The following is a 16083-nucleotide window of genomic DNA, read 5'->3' as shown; positions in this document are numbered from 1 at the left end:
GGTATGGAAATAGGAAAATGTATAGGCTGGGCAAGTGCATATTTGCTGACTTTTCTTGGGAGTCGACGTTACTAAAGCAGTGTGAATCCCTGTTTGCTTCAGGGGGCGAGATGTGTGACAGAGGTGGCACCAAGCTCTTACAGTCCCAATCCTGCAACGAAAATGGGCGAAGATCACTGGAATGGCATCGGTCACAGGAAATGGATAGTGGCTGGCTACTAGCATGGCCATTGAGTGCTTAGACAAATCGTAGCCTTGGTACTGATCACAGGGACCACATCACAAGATTAAAGCTTTATCTCAATACTACTTTTTCACATGTAAATAATTTCCAGCATTTCACCACTCAGCGAGTCACAGGAAGCCAGAACTAATTGATCTGATAATTTACAAGCTTCTAAATCAATTTGTGCTAGTTAACTTTTTACATTTTTATAGATGACTTTACATGATAGTGAAGCACTTTTAAAAAACTTTTTATATATATATATCCTTTTTTTAATTACATTTTTTTTTAAGTCCCCTGTATTTCTTTGTAGCTTTCCACACTAGTTATGTTAGCTAGACATTAAATTCTTTTTTTATTCTCTCATTCCAATTCCCTTTACCCTTTGCCCTCTTGAACTATTTCCACCTCGTCCTCATGATGTTCTTCTATCAACCCTGCTTAGGATGAGAACAAAGTGAACAGTGCCAATGGACATGAAGAACGCAGCAAGAAGTAAGTAAAACTTCTCAGTTTGGACACTGCCATTGATTACCTTATTAGTAGATTATAAAGTTTTGGGTGTCTTTATCTTAGAATATCTGACTAAAATTTAGTAGGAATAATCCTACTAACAAAGTCGTGCCTACTTCATGCATTCATATGCATGGTGTCCGTATACGCCATTTTCTCCACGAACATGCATCAGTATTGGGTTGTTCTGTTTTTTTTTTTGTTTTTTAATCATCGCCATTTATATAGATTCCGTAGCGCTTTATAATATTATGAGAGGGATTTAACTATAAATAGGACAATTACAAAGAACTTACGGGAACAATAGGTTGAAGAGGACCCTACTCAATTGAGCTTACATTCTATAGGAGGTGGGGTGTAAAACACACTAGGGCAGGAATAAGGTGGGTTGCCCTTTAGGAGAGGGCAAGAGACAGGTATGTGAGGTAGAGGTTACTCTGGGAGACCATAAGCTTTCCTAAAGAGATGGGTTTTAAGGCACTTCTTAAAAGATGCAAGACTAGGGGAGAGTCTGATGGAGGTAGGCAGGCTATTCCATTTTAAGTTAGTCTTCTCCAAGGTATCTTTCTCCTATCTATTTCTCTTTAAAATATTACCAACGGACTACTTTTTGGCTTATGTATTTTTTTTCTATGCTTTGCACAATTGACAAATGTTTACAGCAAGAGTCACCCTTTGTTAACCACAAAGGAAGTGGAACTTGCCTTAATTGCCTACAATTGTCAAGCGTAGGTAAAATACACAAAACAAATTAGGCCTTTGTCTTAAATTTTTTAAAGCAAAACAGAGCAGAGATGAAGAAATTAACATTCTGAAAGAGGAAGAGAAAACAATAGGAGAAAGTGGCTCTATCACGTCAAACTAGCTTAAGTATATATGTTTCATTGTAGCGGGTATGTTTATATTTCTTAAAGATGAGACAGTGAGACCCTACGGATTTTACAATAACTGTTTCATTTTAAAGGAAAAAAAAGAGTAAAAGCAGAAGCCGCAGTCGAGAGAGAAAAAGAAGTCGGAGTAAGGAACGTAAACGCAGCAAAGATCGGGAAAGAAAATCTAGTAAAAGTCGTGAAAGGAAACGCAGCCGCAGCAAAGAGCGAAAAAAGAGCCGGTCAAGAAGTAGGGAACGCAGGTTCAGAGGACACTACAGAAGCCCTTAGTATGTATATTCACATTAAAACCCTGCTTGCATATTTCTGATATTATGTAACATTATTGAGTTTTAGCTGAACTTGTTGTATAACCAATTGATTAGTGCATAATTCATATTTTTGACAAGTAATTGCCTAACTTACAGTGAGGATGTTATTTTAATAAACAAATTTTGTCATAAGCTAATATGCTATTACAGGTACTTGCGATCTGCTCACATGCTCAAATTATGTAGATGAAACCATAAGCCGGACTAAAGTGAGACACAGCAACTTTGGAACACAGTGACAATTTAATGAGCATCTATTGGTGACAATTGCTGATGCCAAAAGAACAATACGCAACCTTACATCCTGCCATAACTGTAAATAAGGCGGTCATGTCACAAAATATACCTCCGCTTTGATTTAAACGGGAGCTAATTTGCTGTTTGTAAAAAAAAAAATCTTTGAGCTTCTGGTGTGCCCCCAACGCGTAATTGGAATGAATGACCTGTACTTTCTTCTTGTTTGACGAATTATCTTAAACCATTTTTTTGATAGACTGCACTGTTTTTAGCTTCATGATTATCTTTTTTTTTATAGGATTAAAGGTAGTGTTTTAAAGTAAGTGTGTGGTGAGTAGTTGTCAATAAGGTCATGTAGGAGATTATATTTTTTTTTTCTCTCAAACATATTTTATGGTTGCATACATTCTGTGAGTATGCAATGTGTTATCCATTAAACACTTCAGTTTTCCATGTTGCAGTATTTGCACATACCCTATGCTAAAAATAATGCAGAATTTGTATGGGTGAGCAGGTTATTTTGTGACTTGCTCAATATATAACAAAAAAATCTTGTAACTGCTTATGTTTACATAAAATGTGTAAATTTACACACTTTTTTCTTTCTTTTTAAGTTCTGGGCCAAAATTTGGCAGCTCTATGCGTGGCAAGATTGGAGTACCACACAGTGTAAAAATAAGGTTTGTAAATCTAATCTCATTTCATACTAGTTATTGTAAATAAATCCAGCTTTGTGTTTACATGCTTTTATTTTCTTTTAATCTAGGCGGCGTTCAAAGAGTAGAAGTCCACAAAAGAAAGAAAAAAGTCCTGTCAGGTATGAGCTTTTATGTAGATGTAGGCAGTTCTTCTCTGCGTGAATTCATTTTAATCAATCACCTTAGAAAGCTTTGCTGCATGCATCTGCTTCAGCTGAATAGTTGTTTAACCCCTTAAGGACACATGACATGTGTGACATATCATGATTCCCTTTTATTCCAGAATTTTGGTCCTTAAGGGGTTAAAAAAAAAAAAGAGGAACAACATTTTCAAACATGCATGTGGGAGCAAAATTGCATGCGCAGTACTAATTTTTTATTCTACACTAGTGTGGGCTGTTTTGGGTGTTATGGTAACCTAAACTAGAAATATAAGATTTGAAAGGCAACGTTCTCACACTGGATGTTTTAAAGAATATTTTTTTTAATTTTTTTTAATGCTGACTGTAGACTTAGTTAATAATTTATTTGTAGCAGCATTTTGTTAGATGCATTGGTTCAAAGTCTGCTTGTGCCCAGCATTGGTGTGTACAATTAGCAAAATAAGCAAATGGGCTTTTGGAGGAGGGAGGGGTGTAAAAAAAACAAAAAAAACAAACAAGAGGCTAGTAAAGACCAGTCTTTCCCTATATTATTGTGAAAGATTAATAGATAATCTGCAGTATACACTTAAAGGAACACTGTACTCACTATAATCATTTCATCTCTTTGAATTGGTTGTGATGTTTGAAATCTCCTGGCAATGTCTCTCGAAAACAGACAGCTGACTCTCAGCAAATCATTGCTGCTCATGCTAGTACTTCCTCATTCGCCGGAGCAGCACAGCGAGGAGGGGCTGCTGGAGACTCTAATTTAGCATTGAAACATAAAAATATGAAAAACTGTTTAATGCTGAATGCAAAAATTTGTTGTTTGTGGGGGTCCATTTTAAGGCTGTTTGGCAATAAGTATTCCCTAAAGCCTAGCTCCTCATTTCCTAATGAGGAAGTTTATCCTTCTTATCCTTCGGAAGGGTTTGGTGAGCTCAAACTATGAAATATGATGATGTAACTGTTGATTAGGAGGCATAAGCTGCAGAGAATATGACCCTTTTCACAATTTAAAACCATTTGTTGATTGGAGTTGGCAATAATAGAGCCTCTAATCCAGAGTGCTTGCAGGACTCCTTTTTAAAACTAGATTTTCACTGTGACTATAGAAGTTAAGCCTTTGACATTGGAGATGAAGATACATAAAATCACAAGTAAAGTTTGACATTTTAAAGGACAGTCGCCCAGCCCTGTAAAAAGTACAATACGATTTCAGACACAAGTGTGGGTGCAATGTTTAGTTATACAGTCTTGGACTTATTATAGTCCTCCCCCTATAAGTCTACTCTTTTCTACTATTGTGCAGTGTGTGTTCCCTTTTGAGTGGGTGTTGCAGTTTAGCTGTTGGCTGACACTTGATATGTAACTCATAATCCTTGCTATACCCATAACTGAAACTGCCGTGCTGTAGAACGTCAGGTGAGCATTAGTCTGTAAAATATAACATGCAAATGTCTGTAAAATATATATTTTTTTTCTAGATTTACAAACACACAGATCCCAGCCCAATGCAGTCAAACTTGCAAGACCACACATTCAGGCTCTTCTCTCTACACACTGCAAATATAACTTGTTTGCTACTCACAAGCATGCACACCTGTAGCAACTGGTTTTTTGTAGGTGGAAATCACAACTTATCTGCTGCGTATGTCTGTTTACAATTTAGGTCTTACGTGTGTAACGTTCCTTTTGTGAATTGTTAAACATTCCTTGTTTGATATTTGTAAATAAAATAATTTGTTTAATTTTCAGGGAGCCAATAGATAATTTAACACCTGAAGAAAGAGATGCTCGTACAGTTTTCTGTATGCAACTTGCAGCAAGGATTCGGCCTAGAGACCTGGAGGAGTTTTTCTCTACTGTTGGCAAGGTAACTGTTCGAGTTCATAATTTCAATGTGTGACTTTCCATAAAGTATTGGCTATGATATAGTAGTGTTTTTTTTTTTTTATTTCTCCTGTGACAAATTCTTTCATAATGCATCACCATTACGTTTTACCAACGAAATGGCTCCATTGGTTGATGTGCCAATTATACTGCCTTTTTTTTTTTTTTTTAATTATTTTTCTGTGCATCAAAGCATTAACATAAGCACTTGCGATGCCACGACAGCATGGTCAAGTTAGACAATATATACTGCCTTTTTAAATTTATTTTTGTATATCCTAATGAGTGAGACAGCATGTAAAAATGTCATAAGCACAATACACCTGACAGATAAATAACAGAACATTATACATCAGACTTGAAGTGGAGCAAGAGGGTTTTTTTTTGGGGGGGGGGGGGGGAATTTGCAATTTAGAAGCTAAACTGAAAAGGTGGTGCCTGACAAGTTGGCTCCATACGTTAACTCCCACACCATGGAGTGTCGATCAGGTATATACAAATGAAATGTGGTGGGGTAGATAATACCCTCAAAATTTTACTCAAGTGGGCATGTCTAAATAAACAGGTGGTTGTACATGTGAGGATAGACAACCAGTAGAGGTACAAATCTGGAGAATGTCCAACTGAAAATGAAATGAGAATTAATAGCACATTAAGCAACATTGGAAACATGGTAGAGACCTCAAGTGGCCTTCCAAACTTTGTCATATTACCACTGCTCGTAGACGGCGTACTTCTGAAGTTTGAGTTATATTGAGCTAGTTAACGTACATCCAAGGATGCACTAATATGTAAGTATCCAGACTGTGAAATATGTTTATGCTGACATTGTGAAAATCAGTCACAGTACACAAACGCACAGAGAAAAGGGGTTGGTGGGTGCTCAATCCTCAGCATGTTAAAGGAACCCTCCTTGTACCATTATAATGCAATACTCGAAAGAGAGGGCCCTAAAATAGTGTACTCTCTACTTGCCAGTGGATCTGCAGCAGAAATTTGAAAGCAGTGCATCTTTTTATGTATTCTCTAAAATACCTTGTGGAATTGGAGTTTGTTTTAAGTTTGTTGAATCTGATGCATGAGCATAATTAGACAGTCAGTAAAATGCAGGTAAAACCTCCACTAACCTCTCAAAACATGCTAAACATGTTTGATCTTAATTTCTAAAATGTTGTTTTCCTCTTAGGTCCGTGATGTGAGAATGATTTCAGACAGAAATTCCAGACGCTCTAAAGGCATTGCTTATGTCGAATTTGTGGATGTGAGCTCCGTGCCTCTGGCAATTGGACTAACTGGGCAAAGAGTGTTGGGTGTCCCAATCATAGTGCAAGCATCTCAGGTATGAAAAGAGTGCATGTACAACTCTAGCATTTGCCCTTTTTGTAATTTAAAGGTTTTCCTTTTTTGTGTCAGATGTGTTTAAAGGGATTCCATAGTGTAAGAAATACAAATCTCTATTCCTTACATCCTCTAAACCCCATACCACCATGCTAGCTGAAGCAACAGACCCCAACCGCTACAAGATTCTGGTGGCTCGCATTGTTTTTTGTAAATTTTCTTATCCAATTCAAAGAACTTAGTCTGTATTGTGGTTTGCAGTTACAATCTCTCAATACTTGTATGCTGTGACCCTTTCCAATAGGGTACCATTACCAGTCAGTACTAGGCCCTTATCCCCATTTTCAATTTATATACGCTTGAACGAATGCAATGGTGACTTGTCTTGGCAAATATTTACAGTGGTTGTCAACGTATTTACATTTCTTTTGCAGGCAGAGAAAAACAGAGCAGCTGCTATGGCCAATAATCTTCAGAAAGGCACAGCTGGACCAATGAGGCTCTATGTTGGATCTCTGCACTTTAACATCACAGAAGATATGCTGCGTGGAATATTTGAACCATTTGGCAGGGTGCGTACCTGGTGGAGAAATTAAGCCAGTTTATTTTTTTCCAAACTATCTTTCAACCTAGCCTTTAATCCCATGGGTAAAGACGTGCCTTTTTCCTGTGTATTTTAACAATCTGAAAAGGGGTGGAGACCCTGGAATTCAATATAGATAATCCACAAAATAAAACTGCCCACAGTATATAGCATTGTTACTCTATAGTGAACTGCATTTCTTGTGTTACAATCGAATAGCATGAATCCCAATGGTTTGGTGCAAGGTACATAACTCTGCTTTCTTGACTTTCTAGAGCATGATTTCAGTATAGCTCCATGGATATTTAATGCCATGTCATATTGCTAAATTGGTAATTTTTCTCCTTTCAGATTGAAAGTATCCAGCTTATGATGGACAGTGAGACTGGCCGATCCAAAGGTTATGGATTTATTACTGTAAGTCAGTGAATTATGTAGTTTTATCTCCACTATTTGAGTGCCTGTGTAGTTGCTAATCATTGTTTCTCTAGTTTTCAGATTCTGAATGTGCCAAAAAAGCCTTAGAGCAGTTAAATGGCTTTGAACTGGCTGGAAGACCAATGAAGGTCGGCCATGTAACCGAACGGACAGACGCATCCAATGCCAGCTCGTTTCTGGACAGTGATGAATTGGAGAGGACTGGCATTGATCTGGGAACTACTGGTAGACTTCAGTTAATGGCAAGACTTGCTGAAGGTATGAGGCTTTAGAGAACATACTGTATACATTTTTATTGTGGCTCATAAACATATTGCCTTTTTAAGCACCTTAAAATATTCTATGTATAAATGTGATATTTTTTTTTTTAGTTTTTATAGTAATGAAAATAAACTTAATTATTGGCATAATTCTAATTTAACAGGTACAGGTTTGCAGATCCCTCCAGCAGCACAACAAGCCCTGCAAATGAGTGGGTCTTTAGCGTTTGGAGCTGTAGCAGGTAAAGTCTGCTTGTTTGTCAAATTTTGCTTGTCTTTGAATTATATGGGGAGAGTGGGGCACAACATTGATTATATCGAATTTTCAAAACACTAAATGTCCTTATTATATACCATGAAATTGCTGCCATTTTCTTCTAGTTTTAAGTCAGTTACTTAGTTTTAAAGCTGATACTTGTGCAAAGGTTTCTACAAGTCTGAAGGTGCCCAATAATCTATTCTGAAACTACTCTAATCTGCTATAAAGTGCAGGAGTTACTATTATTCTTACTTTTTATTTATTTTGATTATAGCTTGGGTTGATCGCATGCAGTTCTGTAATAAAATGCAACTTTTGATTTCACTTACATTTTGTAATAAATATTAAAACTTAAAGGGACACTATAGTCTCCAAAACAACTGTAGCTTAAGTGAAGCAGTTATAGTGTATAGATCATGATCCTGCAGTCTCACTGCTCAAATCTCTGCAATTTAGGCATTAAATCCCTTTTGTTTCTGTCCATGCAGCCCTAGTCACACTTCCCCTGGCTGTGACACACACCATGCATGAAAAAAATGGTTTCTCTTTTAATTAGATGTAACTTACTTTAAAAGTTCTTATTGTAACTTTACTCCTACACAGAATGCTTCTGTGGAGTCAAGCAAGCTATTAACAGTGCAGGGGATATTTTTTAATAGAATTTGCAATGAAGTATAAACATTAGCTGACTCTTTACAGGAAGTGCTAGGAAAGATGTGCAAGTCACATGAAGGGAGGTGTGACTAGGGTGCATACATAAAGTGATTTAACTCCTAAATGGCAAATAATTGAGCAGTAACACTGCAGGGAAATGATCTATGCACCAAAACTTCTTAAATGAGCTAAAGTTGTTTTTATGATTAGTGTCCCTTTAATAAAACACAAACGTTGACTGTTATAATTTCAAGGAAATTCCATCCCGCTCAAAAAATATTCTAAAACTTCGCAAGCATTTGCCACACCACTACCAGTGAAACAATCTCCTTTCGGGGGGCCCTTGCAGTTTATGATAAGACCCCAGACCATGACAAAGCTGCGGTAAATCACACCAGGCATTAATCTTGCAAATAAGTCATCAAACTAATATTAATGTGCAGTCAAAATCTGTTCATTTAAATCTATTTTTTTTTACCTTCCCTTAATCTATTTAGAGCTACAATCTAGGATCTCACAGCAAAGTGAAGGTGAGTGTTATTTCTACGAATATATTTTATATTTTTATTTTTAATGAATTTACCATATTGATGTGGTGTAAAGTGTTTTCCATGAAATGACAGCAGAAAAAAAGGTACTGAAATAATTTTTGAGAGTACCAACCTCCAGAAAAATATAGCATTTTATTCCTTTTTTTTTTTTTTTTTTAAATGATGGTGTACATCATGTGAATGCAAGCATATCCCTGCCCGTGTATAGATGGGCTGTGGTAAAATGCATTGACCATTTAGTGTTTTATTTTTTTTTCTTCTCCTAATCTTTTACACCTTTTGAAAAGGAAATTTTAATATACAACCTTTTTAGGCTTGTTTTTGTTGCAGTTAAATAGTTTATTTTATTTTTTATTTGTTACAGCACTTGCTGCAGCTGCCGCATCCGCTGCTGCCATCTCATTAACAGCAACTACTCTCCCAGCTGCACCAGCTGCTCAGCCTCTTGCTACCCAGTGCTTTCAACTGTCAAACATGTTCAATCCTCAAACGTAAGTAGAACTTTTTAGCCATAATTTATGGTGCAAATTAAATGTAATATTTAGCTACTCTAGCTGATAAGACCTTTTCTATTATCCTTGCCAAGCATATCAAATGCAGACAGGTATAGTTATATTAGTTACCCACCTCTCAGCTTAAAATTATTTTAAATTTTGCACGTTGTAATGTCTACAGCACAGGCAGGGCCGTAATCGGTCACTACATGGTGGCGTGCTAAAACACTAAAGCTCCCTTGCAACTGGTGAAACTATAAGCCGAGCTGCATGTTCTGTATTTGCTACGTCATGATCATTAATGACTAGCCTAGAGTTAGACCAAGGGTAGACAAGAAGTAGCACTTTTTTCGGTTTTGTGCTTTCTCAACGTTCCATGATGCTGTGATCTGGCAAACCATAGGGAGGTACTTACACAACAGCTGCAGTGGTTTTTTACTCTGGTTCTGATGATTCATGTTTTTATTCCATTTGTTCCACGCTTACAGAGAAGACGAACCCGGGTGGGACACAGAGATTAAGGATGATGTTATTGAAGAATGCAACAAACATGGAGGAGTTGTTCACATTTATGTAGACAAGAATTCACCGCAGGTATGTTTTGCGCTCCTCCCCCCATTGTAATTTTAGACACTGATTCAACGCAAAATAGCGGTTAATAAAGGCGCAATAATTAGTCCATAAATGGTTATGGTTTTTTTTGTGCTATAACAAGTTGCTGGATTCTTTTGCTTCAGGCAATTACTTGTTGGGAAAGTAAGAGTGTATATTGTGTAGAATTCCACATTTTTTTTTTCAGGCTTCAGAAATTAACACGGTAAATTTTACTTAGCTGCAAATTGCACGTTAATGGTGAAAGACTACTTGTTTATGAAAATTCGAAATTTGAGTGATGAATAACATTTTGGTGGCAAAAACTATGCTACTCTTTATGAAGCTATGCCGATAATTCCCTTGACTGATGCTGCTGTCTGTTTTTAACTTTCCCTTTTTTTTTTTTTTTTTTTTAAACAGGGCAATGTCTATGTGAAATGTCCAACCATTGCGTCTGCAATTGCAGCAGTTAACGCTCTTCATGGCAGGTGGTTTGCTGGTGAGTTAAAAGAAACACAACCCTTCCTGCATTCATTGTGATATAGTTCAATATACAGTTTTAATGTATTTTTCCTTTTTCACAGGCAAGATGATTACTGCTGCGTATGTTCCGCTCCCAACCTACCACAGCCTTTTCCCTGATTCAATGACATCAACTCAGCTTCTGCTTCCTGTTCGCCGATGAATTTCACATAAAACCATTTTGTACATAGCATTTTTTATTTTCTTTTTTTTCTTTTATTTTCTTTTCCTTTTTTTGGAGAGAGCAAATTGTCCAACTTGTCATTTTATTTAGATTGAGGTGTAAAGGAAATGTGTACTGTCATTTTGTGTAACATAATACTCGAAATAAAGATTGAATGCAGTATATTGGCTTAAAGCATTCAAACATAATTCCCTGTCCTAACTTACTGTCAAAAAGAAAAAAATGCTCACCCTGGACTGTAGGGGTTTAATTGTCATTTCATTTTTAATGTCCCTCCACAATGAATTTGAAGAATCTGTAAAAAGAAAACTCGGTTGGAGTAGTTGTTACAGAGTGTTTGGACTTGTATAAAGACTAATCTAAACCTTGGGAATGGGGAGCACTGAGGCATAAATTGGAATTAGAATTTTAAAGCATTGTGTTTAGGTTCAGTTATGTACCACAGTTTCTTTTGTACATAGTGTCATGGTGTCTGTAAAGTACCAAACAAATTTTTCAACTGTATTTCCAGACTCTAAACACAGCCGGGCCGGGAAATGCAGTGACATTTTGGATGGTTGCATATAATCTTTTTTGCTCCTTTTTAAGCTCTGTGAGCTCTGGTTATTTTTTTTTATTTGGTGTGTTTGAAAAGACAGCTTGATATTTCTATCAAACAACTTTCATATTTCAACTATCTTTGTAAAGATGCTATCTCAAATAAAATTTCTTTGGAAAACGGTGGTAATTTAAACTTGTAGTCTTGGTTACATTCTTAATGTTGTAGTGCTGGCTTTGCCTATTCTCTGCTTTATTACAAAGCTCACTACATTTGGATAATGTGCAGATTTTTTCTTTGTGAGTTTCCCTTTTCACTTTATTTACCTGCATTTATTTATAAAAATTGTTCCAACTAAATGTTTTCTACACATGCCTTGGAATTTATTGGTGGTAGATATTCCTTTCCCCTGCACAAATGACTTCTGTGAAGCGTCAAAAACCATTATAGAGAAAATAACCACATTTGCATGCTCTTGAAACATTCAGTATCTATTCAAGGTATAATATATAAACTGATTTCACAACCTGCAGAACTAGATTTGTTAATACTGATGTTTACCAGAAATAACATGAGTCAGTGGCGTACATAGAAACATAGAATGTGACGGCAGATAAGAACCATTCGGCCCATCTAGTCTGCCCAGTTTTCTAAATACTTTCATTAGTCCCTGGCCTTATCTTATAGTTAGGATAGCCTTATGCCTATCCCACACATGCTTAAACTCCCTCACTGTGTTAACCTCTACCACTTCAGCTGGAAGGCTATTCCATGCATCCACTACCCTCTCAGTAAAGCAATACTTCCTGATATTATTTTTAAACCTTTGTCCCTCTAATTTAAGACTGTCCTCTTGTTGTGGTAGTTTTTCTTCTTTTAAATATAGTCTCCTCCTTTACTGTGTTGATTCCCTTTATGTATTTAAATGTTTCTATCATATCCCCCCTGTCTCGTCTTTCCTCCAAGCTATACATGTTAAGATCCTTTAACCTTTCCTGGTAAGTTTTATCCTGCAATCCATGAACCAGTTTAGTAGCCCTTCTTTGAACTCTCTCTAAGGTATCAATATCCTTCTGAAGATAGGGTCTCCAGTACTGTGTACAGTACTCCAAGTGAGGTCTCACCAGTGTTCTGTACAATGGCATGAGCACTTCCCTCTTTCTACTGCTAATACCTCTCCCTATACAACCAAGCATTCTGCTAGCATTTCCTGCTGCTCTATTACATTGTCTGCCTACCTTTAAGTCATCAGAAATAATCACCCCTAAATCCCTTTCCTCAGATGTTGAGGTTAGGACTCAAATATTTCATATCAAATATTTTGTACTCTACCCTTGGGTTTTTACGTCCAAGATGCATTATCTTGCACTTATCCACATTAAATGTCAGTTGCCACAACTCTGACCATTTTTCTAGTTTTACCTAAATCATTTTCCATTTGGCTTATCCCTCCTGGAACATCAACCCTGTTACATATCTTAGTATCATCCGCAAAAAGACACACCTTACCATCAAGACCTTCTGCAATATCACTAATAAAAATATTAAAGAGAATGGGTCCAAGTACAGATCCCTGAGGTACCCCACTGGTGACAAGCCCAAGCTTCGAATATACTCCATTGACTACAACTCTCTGTAGCCTGTCACTCAGCCACTGCCTTACCCATTCAACAATATTGGAATCCAAACTCAAAGATTGTAGTTTATTGATAAGCCTTCTATGTGCAACAGTGTCAAAAGCCTTACTGAAATCTAGGTAAGCAATGTCTACTGCACCACCCTGATCTATAATTTTAGTTACCCAATCAAAAAAATCAATAAGATTAGTTTGGCATGATCTCCCTGAAGTAAACCCATGTTGTCTCTGGTCTTGAAATCCATGTGTTTTTAGATGTTCAACAATCCTATCCTTTAACATGGTTTCCATCACTTCCCCACTACTGAAGTAAGGCTTACTGGCCTATAGTTGCCCGACTCCTCCCTTTTACCTTTCTTGTGAATGGGCACAACATTCGCTAACTTCCAATCTTCTGGGACTACTCCTGTTATCAATGATTGGTTAAATAAATCTGTTAATGGTTTTGCTAGTACACCACTAAGCTCTTTTAATAGCTTTGGGTGTATTCCATCAGGTCCCATTGACTTATTTGTCTTTACTTTTGACAGTTGAAATAGAACCTCTTCCTCTGTAAACTCACGTGTAATAAATGACTCATTTATCCTTTTTCTTAACTGAGGTCCCTTTCCTTCATTTTCATCTGTAAATACCGAACAAAAATATTCATTGAGGCAGTCAGCTAGACCTTTATCCTCATCTACATACCTTCCTTTTTTTTTTTTTCTTTTTTCTTTTTTTTTTTTATTCTTTTTTTTTGTCGTGCAATTGATTACAACAGGGCTTGGAGTGCCACAACAGCAGTCTCAAGCGCGAATACAGAGACATAATATAACATGAGTATGGCATGAAGAAGAATTGCACATTTTTAAGTAACTAGTGGTTCAACGTTAAGACTCAGCTTAAGTAATTTACTTTGAAGAGTAAGTTTAAACTATGATTAGGCTTAGTCAGCATATTAGTTAGTCTGTTGATGTCACAGGTCATATAAACATTTAGCGTGAGTAATACTGGCTAGTTCTTAGCTGTTATCTCTCACATTAGAGTGAGTTACGCTTGCTTAGTTTAGGCTGTTAACAGGAAACATATACTATGGCACAAGTTATAAGCCGTGTGTGTCAAAGTAGCAGTAAATGAAATAAATTGATTGGTGCTTGACAAGTCAGCTATGTTAACTTAATTATAATGTATGCACAGTAACTTAGCTTTAAATGCTCTAAATGATGCTAGTACATTATATACATCACATAAGTAAACTAAAGCTTTGTGAAGAGATCGCTTTGTCAGACATGGAGGTGTTTCAACAGTTGTGCTCCTAATATTCCTAGCAAGCTAGGTAACCGTGTAGTGTGTTATAAGTCACTTAGCCTACGCCAGTAGCTGGTACGATATTGTCCCCCAAAATGGTGTTGCACTGCACGGGGTCCAGAGGGTGATGCAGAAGTCCGTGTGCATCTCGTCTCACAGCATCTCGGTCTGGGAGCTCGGTCCCCACCCCAGCATGCGACAGGGTAGGCCCCTGTTCAGCCTTTCCAAAGCCGTGCCGTCGCAGTTTGTTCCACCGGGAGCGTGTCCTCCTTGTGGCTGAATTTTTAGGTCGGGCCTGGAGACGTCTGTGATACTGTGCAGGTGCTTGTCGTTCCTGGTTCTTCTGTCTGTTATGGCGTCGAGTGGTAGTGGCGGTGGCTGCCAGCAGCGGGGGATTGTGGCTCGGTATCGGGCCCCGATTTCCCGTGGAGCGTGTCTTCTCACTGGACTCTGGATGCCGGTAAGGCTGGAGGGGTGAGTCGTCGGATGGCTGTGGTGGGTGAGTGTTTGTGGGCGATCCGGTGCCTTGCCTAAGGGTGTTCCCCTTTTCAGCGGCTGCACGTGGCCCCTCTCACCTGCTTCCTTGGGGGGTTGCTGTCTTGCCTTTGCGGTCTGAGCTCGGAGCTGCAGTTTCTCCCAGAATTTGGCAAACAGCTCGTCAATGCGCCTTGTGAGGTTGGTGCCGCTGTCTGTGCTTTGCTTTTGGGGATGGAACCGCTGGTGTGGCGAGTACTCAGCCGCCATTGTGTGCATGCCTCGTGCGTCGCCGGCCCTGGAGCACGTCTGCTTCGTGGTAGTCAATAGAAATGTGTCTCTCCTGGCACACAGCGAGGACCGCGATATCCCCCGCCGGTCCAGGAGGGGGGTAGGAGATCCGAGGGTTGAGATGGTTTTGTGGCAGGCAGGGGGAGAGGAGAGTGGGCGTCTCTCCCCTTCACTCTGTCCTGTAGGCCCCGGTTTTCGTAGATAGGGTTCCCGGGCAGGCAGCCTATTGATTTGGGTATCCGAAGATGTGCCCGGGTGTCCCCCACACGGCTATGCCCCTCTCGGGTGGATTTGTGCCAGGTGTTGGGGTATTTACCCCCGAAATCTAGTGTTTCATGCAGGAGCTTAGACCTGGCACGTCCGCTCAGCCTGGATGCTAGGCTCCGCCCCCCCCTTCTTTTGTTTTTAATCTAACTAATCCTTGTTTTACTTTTCTTTTCTCATTTATGTATCTAAAAAAAGTTTTGTCCCCCGTTTTTACTGACTGTGCTATTTTCTCTTCTGTGTGTGATTTGGAAGCTCTAGTTGTTATGGTACTTTTTGCAGTAAACCAAAATGTTTAAATGTCTATCTGTTCCTGTCCAAATCAATAAAATAAATTGCGTATATACGCTGAAGTAATTAAGTCTGACACACAAGGTTCAGGTTAAAATAACTTCGAGAAAATTTATTGGCAAGTGATTAAAAAGCGGACACGCAGGTCCTTTTAAGAGACATTTTACGTCATCATTGCTGATTAGAATATCAGTAAATAAACATCATTAATTGGATTAATTGTCAAGTGTCGGGATTAGTGTCCACCTATCAATATTATTAATTGGCTCAAAAGACTAAGTGGTTAATCCCGTGTCCACCCACCAAGAGGTGGGATTGTTCTGGACACGGGTGGGGGACAAGGGGTCTTGAGCGTCATTTTACACGGTCGGTGATCTCAGGCCTCGTGGCCAGGTGCAAGGTCTCTTATGAATAGAACATTTCATTACTACTGTGTTCGCATGGCCTTCAAATTATACTTTGTTGCAAATCTAAGGAAAAGTCAGCAATTCCTGTGTTAATCATATCTTTATAG

At 38.3% G+C, this 16083-nt stretch overlaps 1 protein-coding gene across 3 annotated transcripts in view; it reads left to right on the top strand.

The window, feature by feature from the left end:
* Positions 1 to 11521, top strand: part of RBM39 (RNA binding motif protein 39) — a 134727-nt gene extending 123206 nt beyond the window's left edge. For all 3 annotated transcript variants that reach the window (XM_063455764.1, XM_063455763.1, XM_063455762.1), the window contains 15 exons: positions 672 to 721; positions 1704 to 1898; positions 2792 to 2857; positions 2944 to 2994; positions 4777 to 4894; positions 6098 to 6250; positions 6684 to 6821; positions 7184 to 7249; positions 7324 to 7528; positions 7695 to 7772; positions 8941 to 8973; positions 9359 to 9485; positions 9977 to 10082; positions 10503 to 10581; positions 10667 to 11521. In XM_063455764.1, coding sequence (XP_063311834.1) covers positions 672 to 721; positions 1704 to 1898; positions 2792 to 2857; positions 2944 to 2994; positions 4777 to 4894; positions 6098 to 6250; positions 6684 to 6821; positions 7184 to 7249; positions 7324 to 7528; positions 7695 to 7772; positions 8941 to 8973; positions 9359 to 9485; positions 9977 to 10082; positions 10503 to 10581; positions 10667 to 10767 — 1566 coding nt within the window. In that variant the 3' untranslated portion in view covers positions 10768 to 11521. The remainder of the gene's footprint in view (positions 1 to 671; positions 722 to 1703; positions 1899 to 2791; positions 2858 to 2943; positions 2995 to 4776; positions 4895 to 6097; positions 6251 to 6683; positions 6822 to 7183; positions 7250 to 7323; positions 7529 to 7694; positions 7773 to 8940; positions 8974 to 9358; positions 9486 to 9976; positions 10083 to 10502; positions 10582 to 10666) is intronic.
* The last annotated feature ends 4562 nt before the right edge of the window (positions 11522 to 16083 follow it).

This window comes from Pelobates fuscus, chromosome 5 (assembly GCF_036172605.1).
Source record: "Pelobates fuscus isolate aPelFus1 chromosome 5, aPelFus1.pri, whole genome shotgun sequence".
NCBI classification, from domain to species: Eukaryota; Metazoa; Chordata; class Amphibia; order Anura; family Pelobatidae; genus Pelobates; species Pelobates fuscus.
Note: the sequence above shows the minus strand (reverse complement) of the source record. Positions and strands in the feature narration are given on the sequence as shown.